General features: G+C 54.5%; 1 protein-coding gene across 11 annotated transcripts in view; it reads right to left on the bottom strand.

Moving 5' to 3' along the window:
* MBNL3 (muscleblind like splicing regulator 3) overlaps positions 1-19998 on the bottom strand; it is a 95955-nt gene that overhangs the window by 33880 nt on the left and 42077 nt on the right. For all 11 annotated transcript variants that reach the window (XR_009464035.1, XR_009464036.1, XM_059732906.1 and 8 more), the window contains one exon: positions 2733-2897. Coding sequence is in view for 9 of the 11 variants with exons in the window: in XM_059732906.1 (XP_059588889.1) it covers positions 2733-2897 (165 nt within the window). In the remaining 2 variants the exon portion in view is untranslated. The remainder of the gene's footprint in view (positions 1-2732; positions 2898-19998) is intronic.

Genomic DNA, 19998 nt, shown 5'->3' with positions numbered 1-19998 from the left:
AGCTGTGGGCTCTCCATCACTGGAGGGGGCAAGACGAGGCTGGTCGGCCACGGGGTGGGGAGGATCTAGACGTAGCGATGCCCGTGTTCGTTCTTCCATGGGTATTTCCCCTGCTTCTGGGCTTTGCTGGTCGCTCCCACCCATCTTCCCCCATCCCTTTTTCTGCTATGGGCCACTTCTTTAGGACTTCAATGATTTCTAGGATCATGGATTTGTCTGGGATGGTTTGGAGGGGGTTGATCGTGGCCTGTGCAGATCCCTGCCAGCCCTGCTTGTCGATGACCACGTGGGGCAGCAGGAATTCGAACCAGCTCCAATAGCCCTTTGGTGGACGTGGCAGGGAAAAGGGAAGTCGGGAGGTTTCACTTCAGGCCTTTCCTTGGAAGCCACAAGTGAACAAACCACAACCTCTTTTCACTTCTACATTCAAGGTGCTTTTCTCTCCCACGGCATCACCGAGGATGCTCCGCACTGGCTACGGTTACTTCTGCAATGAAGCCATGGAGGAACCCAGGCAGCTTCAGAGACCCCAGAGAGTTTGCACTAGGTATGAATTGGGCCCCTGGGTTTTAAGCAGGGCAAGATGTGACCTTTCCAGAAGGGAAAATTGAAAGGTGTTTTCACAAGCTGAGCCATAAAATACAATACAAAATCCCCGTCGAGGAAAACCCAGCTGGGGACACGCCAGCCTCCGAGAGGCTCCAGGAAACCATCCCTATTGCTCTCTGGGAATTCAGGCCTTTCTTCTCTAGCACCTTTATTGAGCTGCTAGCTCTTCCCTTCTCTTCGGAGGTGCCTCTGAACAAACTTCTCCCCCCTGCACCCTGGGGAAAGGGTCTTCACCTCAGGAACAGCAGCCTGTTTGGTACCCGGCCTTCTCTGAGGATATAATACCAGGGTTAGCCAAACAACCCTCATGGACCTTATGGGGCCAACACTCAGGACATCGGGGTTCAGTTCCCCAGCTCTGCCATAGCTCGGGGCATCTCTCTCTGCATCCCTCAATCCCCTGCTCAAGGGGGGAACAAGGAGCAGGGCGCTGGGAGGAGACGTCTGTTCAGAGGCAGCTCGGTTCTGCATTTTTACTTGGTGACTTTAGCCCAGTTGTACGGCATCACCACCACACCGGTCGGTCATGCCGGGGGAACAGCCTTCTTATTCCAGATAACGTGTTCAGCCACCGTTATCCTTCTGAGCAGGGAGCACGTGCCACCCGCGATCAGCGCTTACACGGATTCTCAACGCCCGTCACAATCAAATCACAGCTCAACGGGACAGACCGGGGATATTTCGAAGGGCGGCTATTTCACAGATGTCATCCCTGCCAAAGAACGACACCCAGCCCACAACGGCTGTCTGGGCTTGGAGCGCATTTTTATGGCAATAACCGGTCCTGACGTCAAGCCTGGGAATGACGGAGGATTCCCCACTTCCCCGAGCCAGTGCTTAATCACCCTCTCTCTATAAAACCCAGGTCTGATCTTCATTTCTAAAAGTCGCTCGGGTACTTCTTGCTTTCTTTTGAAATGCATGCATAATAATAGGTATAAACCATCCACCCAACCCCACCGTACTCCAGAGATAACCACAGGCCCCCCAGCCACAGAGCCAGCTTGCCACAGGGCAGTCCTGTGCCATCCTGAGCGAGTGGAGGGAACGCATGGGCATGAAGCAAGAGTTTCTCTGAAACCAGATCCCAAACACACACGTCCTGGTTTTCCCTCCCCTACGTGCAGAGAGGCTAATCTCTTGCCATTGCACCTGCTAGCAGTGGCAATACTTGGGAGGAGGATTTAATTAGTGCAGGCCAGCTGGGCCTCTACAGGGAGGCACCTAAAGAAAATATACTGATCCGTGCACCTAAAGTCAAATCTCTCTCTTCCTCCAGCTGCGGGCCACATGAGGAAGGGCTGCCTTTGGGTGGCAAGCAGGACCAGCACCCAGGAGAATGGGCTCTGGCTCTTCTAGGCACTACCACAACATCAGCAAGGAGCACACAGTCATACAGAAGCCAGCGTGGAGACACGTACAGACCCCACATGCATGTGTGCGGGTCAGAGACTCGGGGAGTCATGGCTTTCGAGTGCATGCTGTTGCAGCAAGGAGATCTTTTTAGATACCGTATTTGCAACAACCAAAGGTAGCCACAGCCTGCATCCATCAGGGACCAGGACCTTCCTTCTCTTAGCTTGCTGGACCGCACGCTCCTAAATAACACCAGCCGCTGCAACAGCAGGAGCAGGGGAGTGCCGGCCGCGAGGAACACGCGAGCTCGCAGACTGCTGCAGGTGGGGTCTGCATTGCATTCATCTTGTCTGGTCTCAGCCCACACCTTGGGAAGCAAGGGGTTCACAAGCCAAGGGATGGCAGGACGGAGACTAAACAGCTTCAGAAAGCTGCACGGGGACGTCGGGAGAGCCCAATTTCCAACTCGGTTTTCACACAGACCTTTCTCCATGCTACACCCAAGGGGCACCGTGTCAACCAAGATGGTTTAAGGACATCCACGTGTACTGTGGACTCTGCAAGGTCTCCCAGGGGACTTGGGGCTGGTGATAATCTGTTCTCAACGCTTCCAGCCTACAGCAGGAGCCGTGCAGCTGGTGCCCGATGCCCGGCAGGGATGCCAACGAGGCATCGTGCGGGCACAGGGGCTCTCTCGCCCGAGCCTGAGCGCGGGATAAATGGGGAGGGAACCTGCAGAGAGAGGACCGGGCCGTCGCACGACTTACAATTGGCTGTAGCTGGGCACCCGGGAGCATGAACTGCATTTGCTGTGCAAACATGGCTGCCGCGGTCTTCTGCTGGATCAGGTTGTTGCGTCCATTGATTTCGAGCTGTGTTTTTAAGTGTGGGGGAGGGTGGAGATATTTGCAGTTCTCTCGAGTACACCGGCCCTGGAAGGGAAAGGAGACAGCATGTCAGCGAAGGCAGCGCTCGGGGGCCAGGGAGACGACGCGCTCGCTAAGCCTCTAACGAACGCCAGCACCTACATGGAAGCGTTCACCTGCCTCCTCTCCCCTCCCTTTGCTTTTTTAAAAGCACCTGTGCAATTTTTATGGCAGCATCTTGCTCACGTGAAAAAGCCTCCAACAAAGCCCCCGGAGGTTTTGTTCAAGGGAGCTGATCAGATGAAAGGTAGACTTGGAAAATAAGCAAAAGACTACTGCAAATAGAAATGCTGTTGCGGTGGCTGTTGTGAATGAACAGCACCGCCACACCAGCGAGAGACACCCATTTCCTTGATTAGTTTTAACCACTGCTCTGCGGGTCCGTGGACCCAACGAGCCCAGTGCCAGACTGCTGGAGAGCAGCTGGAAAGCGAAGTGAACTAAAAACAAAGCACTGAGGCTGGCTGCCCCCCTTCCTTCACCCCCACTTCCCTTTCAGACCCGAACCCATTATAGGAGGTAATGTGACAGCAACAGAAATGCATCTGATTTGCAAAAGTCATGCATCCTGCTTTGCTGAAGGTAGCATGAGAACTGCAGGGGTGGGTTTAAAACAACCATGCTTTCTCCATCACAGTATTACCTTACGTGAAACAATACAGCTTCCCTGCCACTACAGCCACTAGGTCCCTTGCATCCTTTGCAGTGACCATGCCCATTTCCCACCTGCCTGGATGAACACTGAAGAGGAGGAGGAAGGAGGGTGTTGCCCTAGCTCCTGTTACTCTGGACGGCAGAGAAAAGCATCACTAATATCCCCGATCTGGGGAAAAAAGCATTGCTCCAAATATCTAAACAGCACTGTTGAAAGCACAGGGCCTCCCCGCCAGGCCACTTCATGCTCCGTGCTTAGAGACATCACGATCCCAATAGATGGTGAGCTTTTTGGGGCAAAGACCACCTCCTTGGCTATGAGCAGACATGGCCTGGCTTCACATGCAATCACCCTGCCACTGGGGCTGCTAGTTGCACAGCATTCCCTTCATTATGCTGCTCAGCAATACTATTGATAACGAGGACAACATTTCCAGGGCGGGCGTCCTCCTCTTCGAGAACCTGGCTTTGGAAACCGAGTTCCCAGCTGCATCTTAAATACTGGCTTTAAGGAAGGGAAAACATGACCACGTGATTCAAGGCCCTGCCAAACTGGACACGGGACTCCAGACGTGTCCTCCCCAGTGCAGACTAAAGGGGAAGAATCACTGCCCTGCATCTGCTGGCACCACTTCTACTGATGCAGCCCAGGATGCCCTTAACAAGGGCACACTGCCGGCTCCATGCCACGCAGGCAAAGGAAGCTCAGAGCCACCTCTGTCCTCGCTGCGGAGGTTGGCCCAGCCCGTGGTGCAAGCTAGGGCTGCTCTCACTTATGCCGGCAATCAGTCACAGCTTCCCCGCAGGTGAGGACTGCTCTGATCCCTCCTAGCCCTTGCATCTCCAGGCCCGGTGAGGCTGGAAGACAGAGGAGCCGGCTCTGTACCTGCCGCACACCCTTGGGGACCACGCTCGGCAAGTCTCAAGCCTCACGGCCCTGCAAGGCATCGGGCTGGCCCTGCGATGCAGAGGTGTGAGGCTGCTGCAGCCTGCTCTGCTCAGAGGGTGGGGAAGGAGGAGCTGGGGATTTGTTTTCTAACCACTCGCTCTCCTTGCTCCCACCCCAACTCAATTCGAGCTGCAGCGACACCTCCCGCCCTCTGCATTAAATATGCACGCCGATAAATATTTAATCACTGGATGAAGAACGAGGCAAGGCGTTTGGTAGCTGACTGCTACAAAACCTGCATTTAAAAGCCTGCTCCTGCAGGGAGATTGGCCTGGCTCATCTCTCTCCAGGAGGGGCACGGGGCTTGGCACCACCAGAGCCAGCCCTTGGCCGGGGCAGGACCGCGGCGGTGCCACCAGGTTGTTTTTCCTTCTGCAGCTGCCTGGCAAGGCCCTGGCCCAGGAGAGGAGCAATGCCCGGGCCATGCCTCGGACACTGCTTGCAGGACAGGGTAGCAGGAGAAGCCAGCACTCTCCTCCCTGCTCCGAGAGGCAGACAGGGATAAAGCTAACTCCCCAGGTCCCTGCGTTACTAAACCCATGTCATCCACAGCCCCCAAAGTCTCCCCTGGCAGGTGAGAGCGGGGTGTGGGGCTGCCTTTAACCACAGGAAACCTTTTGAAACAACTGGCTCAGCTCCTGCGCCAACCAGGTGGCCAGGGAGATGCATCCCCAGCCAGAAGCGGCTTGCATCAGTGCAAAGCAAGGGGCCGAGGGCACCCTTTGGATGGGGAGAGCCTTTGCCCCATGCTGCGATGGGCCAAAGGGTTGCAACGGAGAGCTCACCCCGGCACCCACAATCACCCGTCTTGACACTTCCCAAGGGCAGCTGTTCATCTCGCCCGTCAGACGACTGCCACGCAGGACTGGGACCTGCACTGGCACGAGGGCAGGCAGCTGGGAAGCCAGGCAGCTGCTCTTTGACAAGCTAATATTTACAAAGGTGCCCTATCAGCCCTAAAAATTCCTCTCGGCCAAAAGCTGGCAGGCAGGCCTTGGACTGGGGAGACGTTCATTCCTACCAAATTTGGAATACATTTGCGTAGATGTTTTTTTTTAATATATTACAGGAATGGAGGAGGGGGGGGGTGTGCTACTGGGTTTGTAAACAACATTCAGTGCCCTATTTTAACTTGAAAATGGGCTTCTTGTTCCAACAGAGACGTCTCGGATCATTGATCTGTCATGTAGAGCACCCTGGCTAGGGCTGGAGCGCTTTATTTTAAGGGTGGGAGCTACTTTAATTACAAATGGGGGGTTGTGCTCTTTGGTGCCAATAAATTAGCATCAAGCCTTAGGCCCTGATGCTGAGATTGGACCTGGGTGGGCAGGAACTGGCACCCACGCAGAGCCTTGGGGGTCTCCGTGGACTCCACACCTGTGCTGGGGGCTGTCCACGCTGATCTGAGGGCCACAGCATCGATGACCGGTGCCCTGACCATTCCCACTCCCTCGGGGCATACCTGCAAAGCCTAATTTGGAAGCATCACAGCACAAACATCCAAAACCAGACCCCTCCTGAGGCTCGTATTTGGATCAGAGGTACCGCTGAGTCTCCCTGCCATGGATGCATGTGAAGAGCTCACCAAAGTCAGGGTGGGTTTTTGCATCTCCTCTATCAAATGCTGGGGACTGACAAGAACGGGACCTGGATTACAGGGACTGAACGTCACAAAGCACATGCCCATGATTGTTTAAAATATCCCTAATAAGGATATTTGAAAACATCCCTTAGGCTCTATAGCAACATATCCGGGGCATTCAGAACAGAATCTGAAATCCCACATTTCCACAACGGTTCTGTCCTTTTAAAGCTTTCAGCAAGGTACGAAATATCACGACCATTCGCAAGGGAACAGCTCAGCCTATTGTGATCAATTTTGAAGGCTGATTTCAGCCTTAGTGGAAAGGGTTGGGACATTATTTGGCCTTTAATTATTAACCTGTTCCATCAGCAAATTATCCATAGGCACAGGAGGTGTTGAGGGACCAGGCGTGAGGCAGGGCCACCTTTGCCAGATGTGGGGGCAGATGCAGCTTACAGAGCAGCTGGCGGGACTGGGCTGGCCCGGGAAGGCGGGGGGCTACAAGGTGCCATGCAGGACTCGGAGGGCATGGGGGGCAGCGCAGGGCTGGGCCGAGCCTCCTGCCCACGACCTACAGGAGTCTGCAGGCTTGCAATGTGTTTTTAATGAAATCCACTCGTTTCTCACCTTCCCAGACACCTTGCAAATATTGACTCCGAGGCAACACGTGCACTCGCTCCCTGGCCCGGGGCCGGACACGAGCAGGACGAGAGGAAACCCTTGGCTTGCAGCAGATGCTGCTGCTGGCCTCAGAAACGAGCTCCCTGCAACGATCGCTTCCAGCTCCTCACAAAATGGAAGCAGCTTGTGATGGCTGGCAGCGAACGCTTCCAAGGGCCGGAGGGCACGTGGGCAGCGCAGGCCTTTAAAAATATACCACTGACAAGCCATATATATATGTATGTATATATATACATACATATATATATGGCTTGTCAGTGGTATATATATGTGCACACATATAAAGACTCTCCTCACCCCTCTTCCCACATGCTCCCCACCCCGGAGGCTGCTGGCTTGTGATGCGCGGTGTGCTGCCAGCTCCAGTCACGCTGCTCTGCTCTGTACTGTAAGCAGTTGGCATCGGAGGCTGGCGACAGGGTGCGGAGGTGGCTGGACAAGCTGCCTCGCGCTCCCTGAATCAGGCCAGATGCTTCTGCAGCAGCCGCGGCAGGCAATTCCTAGCTCCCACGGCACACGGGCTGACCCCTGTCCTTCCCACCCAAGGAACAATGTGCATCCAGTGGGTTTGCAAAGGAGGTCCTTCTCTTTTGGCTATGCCCCCAGGCCGGACTGGGTCATAACAGCACCCTGAGGACCCCCCTGCCTGGGCAGCTGGAGGAGTGGCTGCAAGAGGCGGTGCAGCCTGTCTCCGGGCTGCTGGCCATCAGCACACGGGAGCTGTCGGCATCACTGCTGTGCATGGTTCAGTGATCCCTGCCGCCTCCGAGGAGGCTCTACACGCTGGCCCTGATCCTTGCCTGGGTTGTGCCTCCTTCCCTGAAGGCCTCTTGGTCTCCACTAGTGACCCGATACAACAGGCGGGTGAGACGCGAGCAAGTCGAGAAGGGGAAACGCTCAGGTTTGTATGAGCACAGCTTCTCCCTGCAGATTTGCTGGGCTCCTAGACAAGCTACAGAGCTGCGGGCCCCTTCTCTTGAAGCTGACACTTGCTGGAAACCTGAGCAGAGAGAAGGGACCTGTCCCCTTTCCAGGACAGCCAGCACATGCGCAAAGAGGGCTTCATGCTACAGCACTGGTGAACTCCACGCCGAGCCTGAAGCTCTGAATTGCATGGACAGGCCAAAAGCAACCCAAGGCAAGGACTGGAACAGTGCCCGGCACGCAGGGGCCGGACCCATGACCACAGTCCCATGGCACAGTGGCAGGGCGAAGCACCCGCAGCAGCCTGCTTGGTTTGAGAGGCGCCGGGGCAGGGCAGCGAAGACATATTGGTGTGGTTCGACAAGCCGGAGGTCAAGCTGGCCCTGGTGACTATGGAGGCAAAATGACGGCCACATCCCTTCCTTGCACCCCAAACTGGCCTGCCTTAGCTACGCTTGCTGCCGGACATGGAAAGACTCTAACCTGCATGTTTTCACAGGCACCGTGCTGCTGTTTCCTCCAAAACGCCCCAAAATAAAACTGCAAGCATGGAGAGACACCGTGCCACCTGGGAACCAAACTGCCTCCAGCTGGGGCCACGGACCCCACGTGCCACCATGCTGACAAACGACGTGTGTGACCCGGGAGGACCCCACCTGATTTCTTTTGGGGGTCATGCTCCAATGTTCATCTAACCAAACTTCCAGGCTTTGCAGTTGAAGCCCAGGCACCGCATTGCTCCAACCTGCCATCCTGTCCTGCAGCCGGATGCAATCCCAGAGCTACGCTCTGCCCGCACCTTGGGGAGCAGCAAAACCTTGTGATTGCATGCTCTGCTACCAGCACAGCAAGACTGGCTCTCCTACCTCTCCTAGGGGCTTCAAGGGCCTCTGTCACCGCACTCTGGGGACCTTGCAACCTGCCCTCTCCCACCCAGCCAATGCATTTCTTCTCATAGCGTCTCAGCAAGGCAGGGCAGTGTCATTACTTCCAACCCACAGACAGGGAACTTGGGCGCTGAAAGATTAAGTGACATGCTTAAGGTGACTCAGGAAGGCTGTAGCAGAGGAGGGTTTTGAACCTAGATCTCCAAAACCCTGCCTCTCCTCGAATGAATTGGTCTCAACCCCTTTCTAGTCTCACGCCTGCTTGCTCCTTTTTCCAGGCCCTTGCTACAGGACCCTATTTACCATAGCCAAGTGGCTCAACCCATACGACTGCTTTCCCATCTGGCATGCACTCGCACGTGGGGCTGGAACAAAGTTGCTGGTGGGAACAATCAAAACACAGCTCCATAATGCAAGCAGAGCTATCTCCCAGCTTTTTCAGCAGAGGATAAAACACCTCCCCTTATCCCATCCTGAATGCCATCACGATTTGGATTCTGCCAGGCGACAGACAGCGTCAGAAAAGGAAAAGCATTTGGTCTTTTCTCTTCAGCACGGCCAGATGGTGATTGGAGCTGCAGGGAGGAGAATCAGCATGGATTACCAAACACGCTGAGGTTTGGATCCACGGAGAGCGAGATGCAGCAGAGTTCAGGTTTGTTTATCAAATAACGGGACGAGGACGAGTCCCGCGCGGCCTGGCCGGGACGCAGGTAGTGGTGCCGTGCACAAGACAACCCCTGAAAAATGCCCTTTTGAGCAAATATGAAGTGGAATGTAATGGAAAGCACATGCCGTGTGGATTTTGCAATATCTGGGTGGAAGGCTGCTGCAAGCCTTCACTTCTGAAAAACTTCCCACCCTCTCGGCTCCGAAAATATGTCCCTCTGAGGCTGACAGGGCAGGCTAGAGAAGCTGACTACCTCTGCAATGGGGACTTCCAACAGCCACTCAGTGCTAGCTCCTGCGGTGACATGGGTGGGGGAGCCAGACACATCCCTGCATACTTCCTTGCCCTATTTTTGGGTTTGGCTCTATTATAGGGAAGTCCTGCTTTGCAACCATGGCTGGGCTTTGCAAACTGAAGTTTTAATTGTGCTCAATTAGTGGCAGAAGCGGCTTGCTGATTCAAGCGTGCTGGTGTTTCGATGCAGTGTGCCGATTCATTCCCTGGCAGCGACATTTTCACCTGGCCCCATCTTGCAGAAGAAGAAGAAATGCACGGTCACACCTTGCCTGTGATTTGGAAAGCGAGGAGCTGCGACTACCCAGCGGCTCCCGGCGGCCGTGCACGATTTCAGTGGCAAAACCTGCCTGCCTCGCACACCCCTGCAGGGTGACACGCTCTGCCTCCGCGTGCCTCAAACAGGCTTCGCACCAAGGGATTGAATTTCCACTGGCTTCAAGGGGTTTGGGGTCAGGGCCTCCCTGAGCAAGCCTGGGGTCGATTTGCAGAGAGAATGACTGAACTCTGCCATGAGCTCACGTGAAAGCGGATGAGACCGAGCAGTGGGAATGGAGATTTGGGCTCCTTTGAACGGGGGCGGCTCAGAGAGCCGCTCGGGGAGGTGTGCGCGTGCATTGACGGGAACCGGGAAACTCCCCTGAAACAAGACTAAGGGGGATCTGGGCATGAGCCTCTCCCAGCTGAATCTGCAGCACTCAAGCAGGCAGCCTGTTCTTCCTTCTAGGCACTGCGAGCTGAACGCTAGGAGCCTGCCAAGGAGACAAATGATGAATTGGAAGGGTTTGATTAAAACTTATCCTGCCTTTAATTTCCACCTAGCTCTGGGGAAGTCAGGGAAATAAGATCTTTGCAGCCCAGGGAGGTGTTCTACCACGTTCAGTAAGTCAGGAAAATGCAAAAAGCCAGGAAGGAGCAGACAACACACAGGTCCCTGCACACTCATTAGCTCCTGCACGCTCGTTAGCCTTCCTTTCTCACCCAGCACCATCTGACTTGGGTATCTGTGCCTCAAAGGGACACGAGACACTCAGAGGAAGAATAATACCAATATCATCTTTGCAAACGTATCCGAATGAAATCTGAAAGCTGCCAATAACCGACTGGAAGCCGCTCAGTAAAACACCACCACAAAAATACCAGTAACCCTCTACTTGTTCTGTCTTTCTACTGCTTATGCCTACAGATAACACTACAGATAACACAGCAAATCAGCACCGCTTACATGCACCAAGCACCTAGGAGTAATGAGATCGTACAGCGCCTCTGCAGCGCGCTCGCATCTTTAGCTCAGTGCACGTCCTTATGGAAATCCAAGGCCTAGACCTCAGTAGAGATGGGTGCCTGCCACCAGTTTGATGAGAAAAACCAAACACAAGTAGGAGGAAGCTGAAGCCTGGCTCTTAGTAGCTGCATTTTCTAGCCCACAGTGAGCTCAGCACTGTATAAAGTGATGCTCTGTTTGGAGAGGTGCATCCTGCCACCATTTGCTCATCTAACCGAACCCAATGACCGCAGCAGAACTGCTGCAATCTTACAGCGGTGTGCGAGAGAGGAAAGCAGCCCCTGAATTAAATGGGGCCGAGAGACCGGGAGTCCCATTCAACAGAAATAAAACTAAGAAACCAAGGGGAAACCCCCATGTGACTTGTTCAACAGTGAAGCCATTTCCTTACTGACAGCGTAAGGGCACTTCTTGAGGCGGGACGTGTGTCAAGTGTTGACACTTGGCCATACAGTGCCCAGAGCAAGGGCACCCCAGACTGGGGCACCAGGTTTTTTGCAAACTCCATCTCTTTTGGACAGTGCAGGCAAAAACATTAAGCACCAAGTTAGAGGGTTTGGTAGGAAATGGACTCGTGCTGTGAGGATGTCAACACACTTATCTACCACTATATAAGGTCTTTATCCCTGAAATATCTGCCTTGCTCACATGCGTTGCATAGCATCCTGCATCTCACTGCAGAGAGGCAGCGGCAGCACAATGCAACCTGCTTTTCATGCACTTCGAGCGTTTATGGTGCCACCTTTTCTTCCCCAGACCCTCCTTTTTACAGCAGAGAGCCGCTTCAAGCCGTTAAGCTACGGCGTCGAAGCAGCAAACTCTTCCGATCAGACTTGTTCGGCGCAGCCCAGACTGCTCATCACCATCAGGCGTAAGTATATACACCGCTAACACCTGCCCGAGCCAATGTTTTCTACAAGCAAGGGCGGCAGGGGTTTTCTGCATTCCCGCAGTGGTTCAGGCTCTCAACGAACGCAAGGGATGGGACAACTTAACACCCCAAGTCCGAATTCACCTTGCAATTTGGAAAGCTGAGCGCTCCTTCCAGGGCATTTACTTCTGCCAAATACAACGGTGCTCTGCTGCAAATCTCCAGGGCTCGGCAAATGGGCAACAGCTGCCCTGCTGCACTCAGATGCACCATTTTCATCCAAGCTGCTGGTTATACTTGCAGATCCTTACAAATTCATAGTGCTTATTCTGCAGGGGAAAGGCCGGTAGTCCCAACACGACATGTATACAACCGGCAACTCTTTCCAGCCCTGCTTCCTTGCCAACCTCTCTTCATATGCACCCTTGATAAAACCTGTCTACAGTCAATTAAAAAACACGCACTGAATTTAACCTATCGAGTCTGTGCAATGTGCGTTCTTGCTTTGAGCAACGGGCAGTGTTCACCAGATCCAGGGAATATCCTTCGACAGAAGTGGATTTTTCTTTTTTGGGAGGGGGGGGCAAGGAGGAGATGAATTTGAGAGTCCAAGATCTGGAAAACATGCAGCCGGATTACCACTTGGAACAAGTTGAGCTCCATGAAAGGAGGTGAATGAAACGTTTGTCCAAGTCTTCTTTTTAATTCAGCACTATTACACGCTGATCGTGTGGGATTTTGTGACACAAGTCAACAGAATAAAAATATCTTTGAACTGAGGACACAACAAGCGCACGGGGATTTTTGTGAACAGAACATGCAAAAGGCTTGGAACTATTTTAGTCAACGTTTCTTCCTTTCAAGTACTACTCCACTACGCGCCTAGCATCTGGGAAGCTGAAAACACAACTAAAATAGCTTTTGTGAATACGACACCAAACACGACTCGCCTCCAAGCAGATCCTTCCATCAAACCCTCCTTGTCACAATATTGCTGGAGTGCCTGGTCAGTAATCATTAGGAACGGCTGCAAGGGCATCACGCAAAGGCCCGGTCCCCGCTCTGTGACCACAAAATGCATTTGGGGCAGATAGGAAGCATGTCCTTTTGCAGCATTAATATTCCCAAAGGGTGTGCACGTCCCTGGATGGCTACTGCCAGCCCTAAAAGTACGGAAGGCAGTTTTAGGAGGAAATCCTGGAATTTCACCGTCATCGAGTCTGATAACTGTGCCAATCCCCAGAGCGGCATCGCGCTGGCTTATGTATACAAAACTTGTAATTTCTTTCAGTCCCCTTTGTCTCCTGCCGTATTGTTCCTCCAGACTGCTATTATTCAGGCTGGCTTTTCAAATACCAAACACAGTTTTCTCTTGTCCCTTGAACCACTTTTTCATTGCAAAGCCCATAATCCAATTCTACAACTTTCACTGGCTGATTGAATCTCCCCCCAAGGTCATACGGGAAGTTGATGCTTCTGACCTTCCTCTATCTACAGTGTCTGCTGAATATTACAATTGAAGCCGGCAACTCCACGTAGACAGAAGCAAGCAAAGTACATTAAAGCCCAGGAGAATAAATGTTACGGCATTATGTTCATGAATACAAATGCAGGACGTGTGGCAGCGAAGGCTGCCTCGCTCCTTGGGGGCGCGCGGAGGAAAAGATAAATGGAGAAGAGCGCGGCTGGGAACGGCCCGGACCCCAGGACTCAGCTCCTGCATGAAGCGGGTCCCAACGGCGAGGGGATTCCCGCTATGGCGCCACGTTGGGGGAGGTTAAAAAGAAAGAGGAGTTGCGTTTTATTTAGAGCTTGGCAACCCACCGCCGCCCGCCATCTGAGAACCAGCCCCATTTCTCTCTGTGTTGCTGCTCAGCTCAGAAAACAGCAGCTTAATGGGTATAAACAATGCCTCGGTTTTTTTTAATTAATTTTTTTTACAAAAAAAACCACAATCCCATCTGGGCTGACAGCTCACGAGGAGCCTGGGAAAGTCCCTCGCGGCTTGTGACTGGGTGCACCGGGCACATCACCCACTGATACCCAGGTGCTCTCGCCAGGTGGGCGAGTGCGGCCCAAAGGCACCAAGGGAGGAAGGAGCCTCTCCCAGGCCACACACACTATTTGGAGCAGCACCTAGAAGGCCAAGTCCGAGGCCCATGCACCGTGGGATGTGCCAATGCCGTGGCAGAGCTCCACCACTTTGGCCGTCCACCCAGCCCTGCCGCGGTTTGCACTTTGCAGAAACCCACTCGCGCTGCAGCGCTGTGCATGGGTGAATGCAGAGACCTAGCTGGGTGCATCTACCGAGGACTTTCTAGTTCTCCTCGCCCAGCCCGGTAACCCTCGGACCCCCCTTGCAGAGAGCCAGGAGGGCACTGGGAAGCATCTCTCCTCTCCCCTCTCAGGACTTCTGACACCAGTGGTGAGCAACAGCCTCCAACAAAGCAAGAGCCAAAAAATACCCCAACCCAAACTCGCGCGGAGCAAAATCCCACCTGGGTTTGCTTCTAAAACCTGTGCTATTTGCTGGCCTGCCTTATCGCCAGCCACCTAAGCAGTCTAACGCATAATTAGTGGAGTTGCATAGGGCTCGCGGCTGCCTTTTCTTCCCCCCTTCTCCCCGGTCCCTCTTCCACGTGCTCTTTAAATAGAGCTTGGCAGCGGAAAGCAGCGGGGCGGCCAATCTTTGTTATAATCTGCAAGGAAAGGCAGGAGCGGGCCGTGTAAATATTTGCCATAGTTCCTTCCATGGAACAGGACATGCTGTAGCGTCCGGGGCAGAGGGCTAGCGGAGCGCACGGGCGCCAGCAAGAGGGCGACGGCTCCGAGAAACACGGTGCTGCGGCAGAGGGCGAGGGAAGGCAACCCTGCGCGCCGGCGGCACGTCGAAGCCCCGTGCACGAGTAGATCCGGGCCCTAAGTGAGGTCAACGGGGCACATCCATGTTTTTAACCAGACCCCGTAAGTGCCATCCCATCCGGCACATGACGCGCTGAATTCTGCCGTGCATGGATTTCAAGCCCTGCTGCTCTTCTGTGTTGCACCCCCCCACACGTGCAGCGCGAGCACAACCTCTAACGATCTGGCCTCGTTACAGAATTCCTGACATTCCCCAAATTCTCCAAGCTCTCACTGGAGAAGCCCTGCTCTCCCTATTCAACCGAGCAAACCCGTCCTGTTGGTCTCAAAGGAACACAGTGCAATACAAATCCTTCCCGCTGCCCAAGCTGGCACGAAGGCTTCAAGGCATGTAATGAGGAAGCCTCATGTCTGCTTGACCCATGGCTCAGGCTGACCCACAGGCCTAGAAAGAGAAAGGAGCTGCACTCGCAGGGCCCCCGTCTAAAAAACCATGTTTGAGTTGCTCTGCGTGGTGCCAGGAACGAGGATTAGCGGCTAATGCCGTTCGTAGAAACCGGCACTTCAGATGCTGAGAGGTTAATTCCATGCACCCGCTGCCTAAAATCTGTTCCCAAGACTCTCCCATAAAGAAAGAGGCAGGATGCAATCCCGCAGAGTTTGCCGGGTGTTGTTTTGGAAGGATGCTGGCTTTCTTGCCCATGGCACGGTGCCCTCTGTGCCCTGCTCTCTGATGCAGATCACAGGAGCAATGCTGGAGGGTTGGACTGATCCTGAATTTGCAGCTGAGAGATGAGCCCCAAGTTCACTGGCAGCAAGCGGGCACTTTGCTAAGGCTCTTGGCACCCTCCGGAGTTGCATGATTGTTTACAGGAGGAAGAAAAGAGGAGGCCCCAAAGGCCCAGGCAGAGGGAAGCCCTCAAGCCTACAAACCCGCCAGCTCCTTAGCTAAGGGTTGATCAGCCGTGCACAGCACAGCTGCTACAGCCCTATGCAGCATCCTGGATCCCTTCCCCTTGTTTGGGATTGCATCGTGTGTGCCAAGGCCCGAGGGCAACCGAACAGGCTAGCTGGAGCCCTATATTGCACAAAGCACGAGGATAAACGCACAGGTTGGAAACCACCGCTGCGGTCAGCTCAGAAATTCTCCTTCCTTGGACGAGCCTGCGGGCATCGGACCCCTCGCGGGGTCGCTTTTGGCTGCGGGCATCTCTGGGGCTGTACTTACACATGCAGCAAAACCCCTACGGTCCCTTCCTCCTTTCAGCCGGCGGAGATGGATCTGCCTACGCCTGGATCAGGTGCGCGCAGCCTGGAGGCTACCAGCAATTTGCATATGTGCCAAGAGCAGCTGCTCTGGTGAGGATGGCTTTTTCTGCTGGGCTGCGCTGGCCTTTCCTGAGGACATCTGCGGCATCAGCAGAGGAGCTTCCACGTTGCTCGCCCAGCTGGGATGCAGGATGCCTGGTGCTGGTGCCTGCGTGGGGAGCACGCACCTGCCTGCTGGAGCAGATGGACCAGTTCTTGCTAGAAAGCCCCATCGTGTGCCTCTGCCTCTGATATCTCTTTTCCTCCTGGGACTGGCCCCACAAAAGGTAGCTTCAATTATGCATTCCTCCTGGCACCCACCTGCTTTCAGGGGCTTTCCTGCACTGACCAATATGCAACCTCCCCGTGGACAAAGCCCTTCCAGGGCAACACACAACACAAGAGAGCGAGGAAAAGGAAGCAGAGGTGAAGGGAGTTGACTAAAGCCACACAGCACATCAGTGTCAGAGATGAGAACAGAGCCCAGGTCCCAGCTGGGACCCGCCTGCTCCTATGCTGCTCTCCTTCCAAGAGACCGGCTCCCCAGTGCCAAACTCCTAGCAAACGTGTCATGACAAGGAGACACGTGGCACGAGAGACCCCGCTGCGATCTGCAGTGCCAGCTGTGAATGACATCCCTCGGGCCTCACGTGCTGCAAGGCCCGAGTTTTAATCCCTCGGTTCGATGCAGGGATAAGGCAGGGGATGGTTTCTCTCCCTCTCCCCTGCAACTCCCGGTGCCAGCTGGTATCGCGGCAAGCCGCAGCGTGAAGAGGAAGCACGTGACAGGCTCACGATGTCTGGCCTCTTTTTTAAACCGCTCGTGTGCAGCTGTGATTCTGCAAAGGGCTCATCTCTGTGCACCTGCTCCAGGGTAGTATGTGCTCAGCAAACCATAGTCCACGATGAGCGATGCTCTCAGGTAGGCTGCCCACAGCGCCAAGCTGTCCATGCTGCTGCCAGAGCCCCAGTCCCTGAGACCGGGCTCGCAATACAGCATCATGCTAGGAAGAAGTCCATCCATTCTGCTCGCAGCATCCTACGGCAGAGGAGACAGGGAGCTAGGCAGTGTGAAGGGGTTTCCAAGCATGAAGCTGCAGTGTTTAGGCCACGTGAAAGCCCCTCAAGTGTGCAAAGTGGCCAAGGGACAGCTGGTACCCGCCGCTGCCCGCCCGGGGCTCTGGATGCACTGGGTATTTCTGACAACGTGGAAGCCGTTCTCCAGGGGTTGCCCTTGAAGTTAGCAAATGAAAAAGGCTTCGTGTCATATGAGAAACAGAAAGGCCAGGGCAAGGCACGGTCGCTCTCTCCCTGCTCCACGGCCACGATCCCAGGCTGGGCACCGTCATTGAGACGGGGGCCCCATCCTGGTCCCTCGCTGTCTGCAACAGAGTTCCCCTCCTGGAGGGTCTCTCCCTCTGGGCCTACGTCAGGGCTGTGGAGCTGCAGCAGCAACGTGGCTTTCCCGGGAGGACAGCTTGGGAATTTGGCATGTGCCCCAGGCCGGCAGAACCACGCACCGACGGTGCCCAGACAGCAAAGAGGATGCAGGCATGAAGCCTGGGCACTCTCAGCAGCCTGCCGCTGCTCCTGCCCTGGTTCTGGAGACCAGCTTTGGCTTTGATCTCCCTCCGGCTTTGCAGTAGGCAATGCTTTAGGGCTCCGGATACACGGTCTGCTGTCCCCGGGTCATGCCTCTCCGCCGCACTGGAGCAGGGCGCGGGGAAGACGTGGCGTCACAGAGCGAGGGGCACACAAATCGCTGTGCTGGATCACCAGCCACGCGTCCGGGACTCGCATCAAGGCTGCGTGGCTGACGTCAGGGGATTGATGCCGGCTCAGGCCCTGACCCCTCTCTCTTCTCGGTGATGCTGCAGTCCTCAGCGGGGCTGGCTGGCCCCCGCAAAAGGTCCCAGTGCCATCCCAGCTACAGACACGCAAGGCCAGGCTGCCTCTGGTGGAAAATGTGCAGCCGCGTGATGATGGGGAACGAGGTCGCGGCGTCAACTTGGATGCCGGGCGGTTGCAAAGCAAAATCCCTCTCCCTTGGCGCACAGGCTGTCACCTTTCAAACCGGGTTCAGCCACTGACCTTCTCTTCCACTGTCAGTGACCTTATTAGCACTAATCGTGTTTCTAATAATAGCGTGCGTTGCCAGCAGACCATCTGCTGCACCGTTTGCCTGCGAATCGTTAGAAAAGGCAAATGGGTTCATTTTGAATTTTTTCTTTTTTTTTTTGGTTCCCAGCAAACAACGTTTCCTTTCAGGAATAATAAACATCTCAGGGCCCAGCTCCCAGCTGAAGCCACGTGTGCGGAGTGACAGCACGACCACGCTCCGGCTCTGCGTCGGAGCTCCACCTCCAGCCCCCTCCAAACCCGGGACCTCACGGAGTAAGCAGATACCGGGGGCAGGACTGGGAGATGTCAGAGGTGATCGACAGCCGGAGATTTCACTGCGCACGGAGACCCAAAGTCCCGAGATGCCCTGGTGGCAGCATATCACAGACTCATGGAAAATTAGGGTTGAAAGGGAGCTCAGGAGGTCACATCTAGTCCATCCTCCTGCTCAAAGCAGGACCAGCCCCTAACTACATCATCCCAGACAAGGCTTGGTCTAGCCGGGTCAAAGATGGAGAGTCCACAACCTCTCTGGGGAGCCTGTTCCAGTTTTTAACTATATCAACCTCTTCTCACATTATATATTTCCTGCTTTATGGCTGAAAGTATCCTGCTATGCCATAGCATGAAATAACCATTCTTTAATAGCATTGCAATTGAACCCAGGGAGATTTTGCCTACGTGCTCCATACCGTCTTTCAAACACGACTTTTAAAGGACCAAAGCCCATGCACGCAGAAGCAGCTCTCCAGATGTGAATATGCTGACCCGCAGTGACTTCCAGGGCACTGCCACCCACTGCACTTTACACAGTGCCCATTACTGTAGCGTCGGGGCACTTGACAACCTTTATTGCACCGGTCTTGGCAATACCTCTGCGAGGCGGAGAACGGTACCACAGGGCTGTCTTTATATGAGGTAAGAGGTGCCAGCAGCTGTTTTATGTGCAACAGCAAAACAATACTAATACACAGCAGTAAAACTCTGCCTGGATGGGGCAAGACTCTCCAAGCACGAATTTAATAGCGAGGCAGGTTTTTAACCAGGCTTGGCTCCTCCGCAGAGTCCTCTCAAAGCTCTGGCCAATAAAAGCTAGATGCTGACACGGGCGAGGTCAGGAAACAGGCTCTTTTGCGAACGTGGCCTGTTCTCCTTGCAGGTACTTATAAGCATCCAAGCAGGCTGATGGCACAGGCACACATGATTAAATACGTGCACCCTTTCAGAGGGGCAGGCTACGCACCAGGACATTACAGCCCGCAGGGACCAGGTCGCATGGGCAGAGATCGCTGTGCCCATGGAGTTGCCTCAGCTCGTGTTGCTGACCCACTGCCATTACTCTTGCTCGCATGGCACTATCCCTGGACCAGTGGAGGATGCCTTCATCCGCGCAGATGCAGGAGGCACTCGCACAGGATCTAGCGACCTGCTCTTAGGTGCAATTTATGCACCTACCTTTTACAGGAGCTGGGGAGGGAACAGGACCCTGAGCAACTGTGCGTGCAAAGAAGACCGAGCCTGTAATGCAGGGAGCACAGGTGAGGGAAAACCATGCCACCAAATACACCTGGTGCTTGGGAGGAGGCAAAGGGCAAGGCTTTACTCATGCACCCGCGACACTGAACCCCGACTCAACAACGAGGTATCCATCTAAGCGCTTGGCTCGTGTCGACGGGGAGCTTCAGCTTGCCGGGCAGGGGCCACGGCATGCTACCTGCAACATTACAATATGCCCATAAAAGGTCTCAAAATGCATCAGTTCAAAAGCAGATGCAAGAACCCAGGAGGGTTCAGACTCGCATCCCAAAAGAATTTTCTCTGCTGCTTTTTTAGGCAACTACGAACAGCCGTTAGCACTTCGCCATCCTCCAGCCAACCAGAAAACCGAGGTTACTCTTGGCTTTCGTGAATAAGGGAAATGCTGCTGGCTCCGTCCCCTTGGGACATGGCTGGCTCATGGCTCAGCAGCCAGAGCTGGGCACCTCTAAGCACATGCCAGGGCTCGCTGGCTAGGGG

This window comes from Alligator mississippiensis, chromosome 8 (assembly GCF_030867095.1).
Source record: "Alligator mississippiensis isolate rAllMis1 chromosome 8, rAllMis1, whole genome shotgun sequence".
NCBI classification, from domain to species: Eukaryota; Metazoa; Chordata; order Crocodylia; family Alligatoridae; genus Alligator; species Alligator mississippiensis.
Note: the sequence above shows the minus strand (reverse complement) of the source record. Positions and strands in the feature narration are given on the sequence as shown.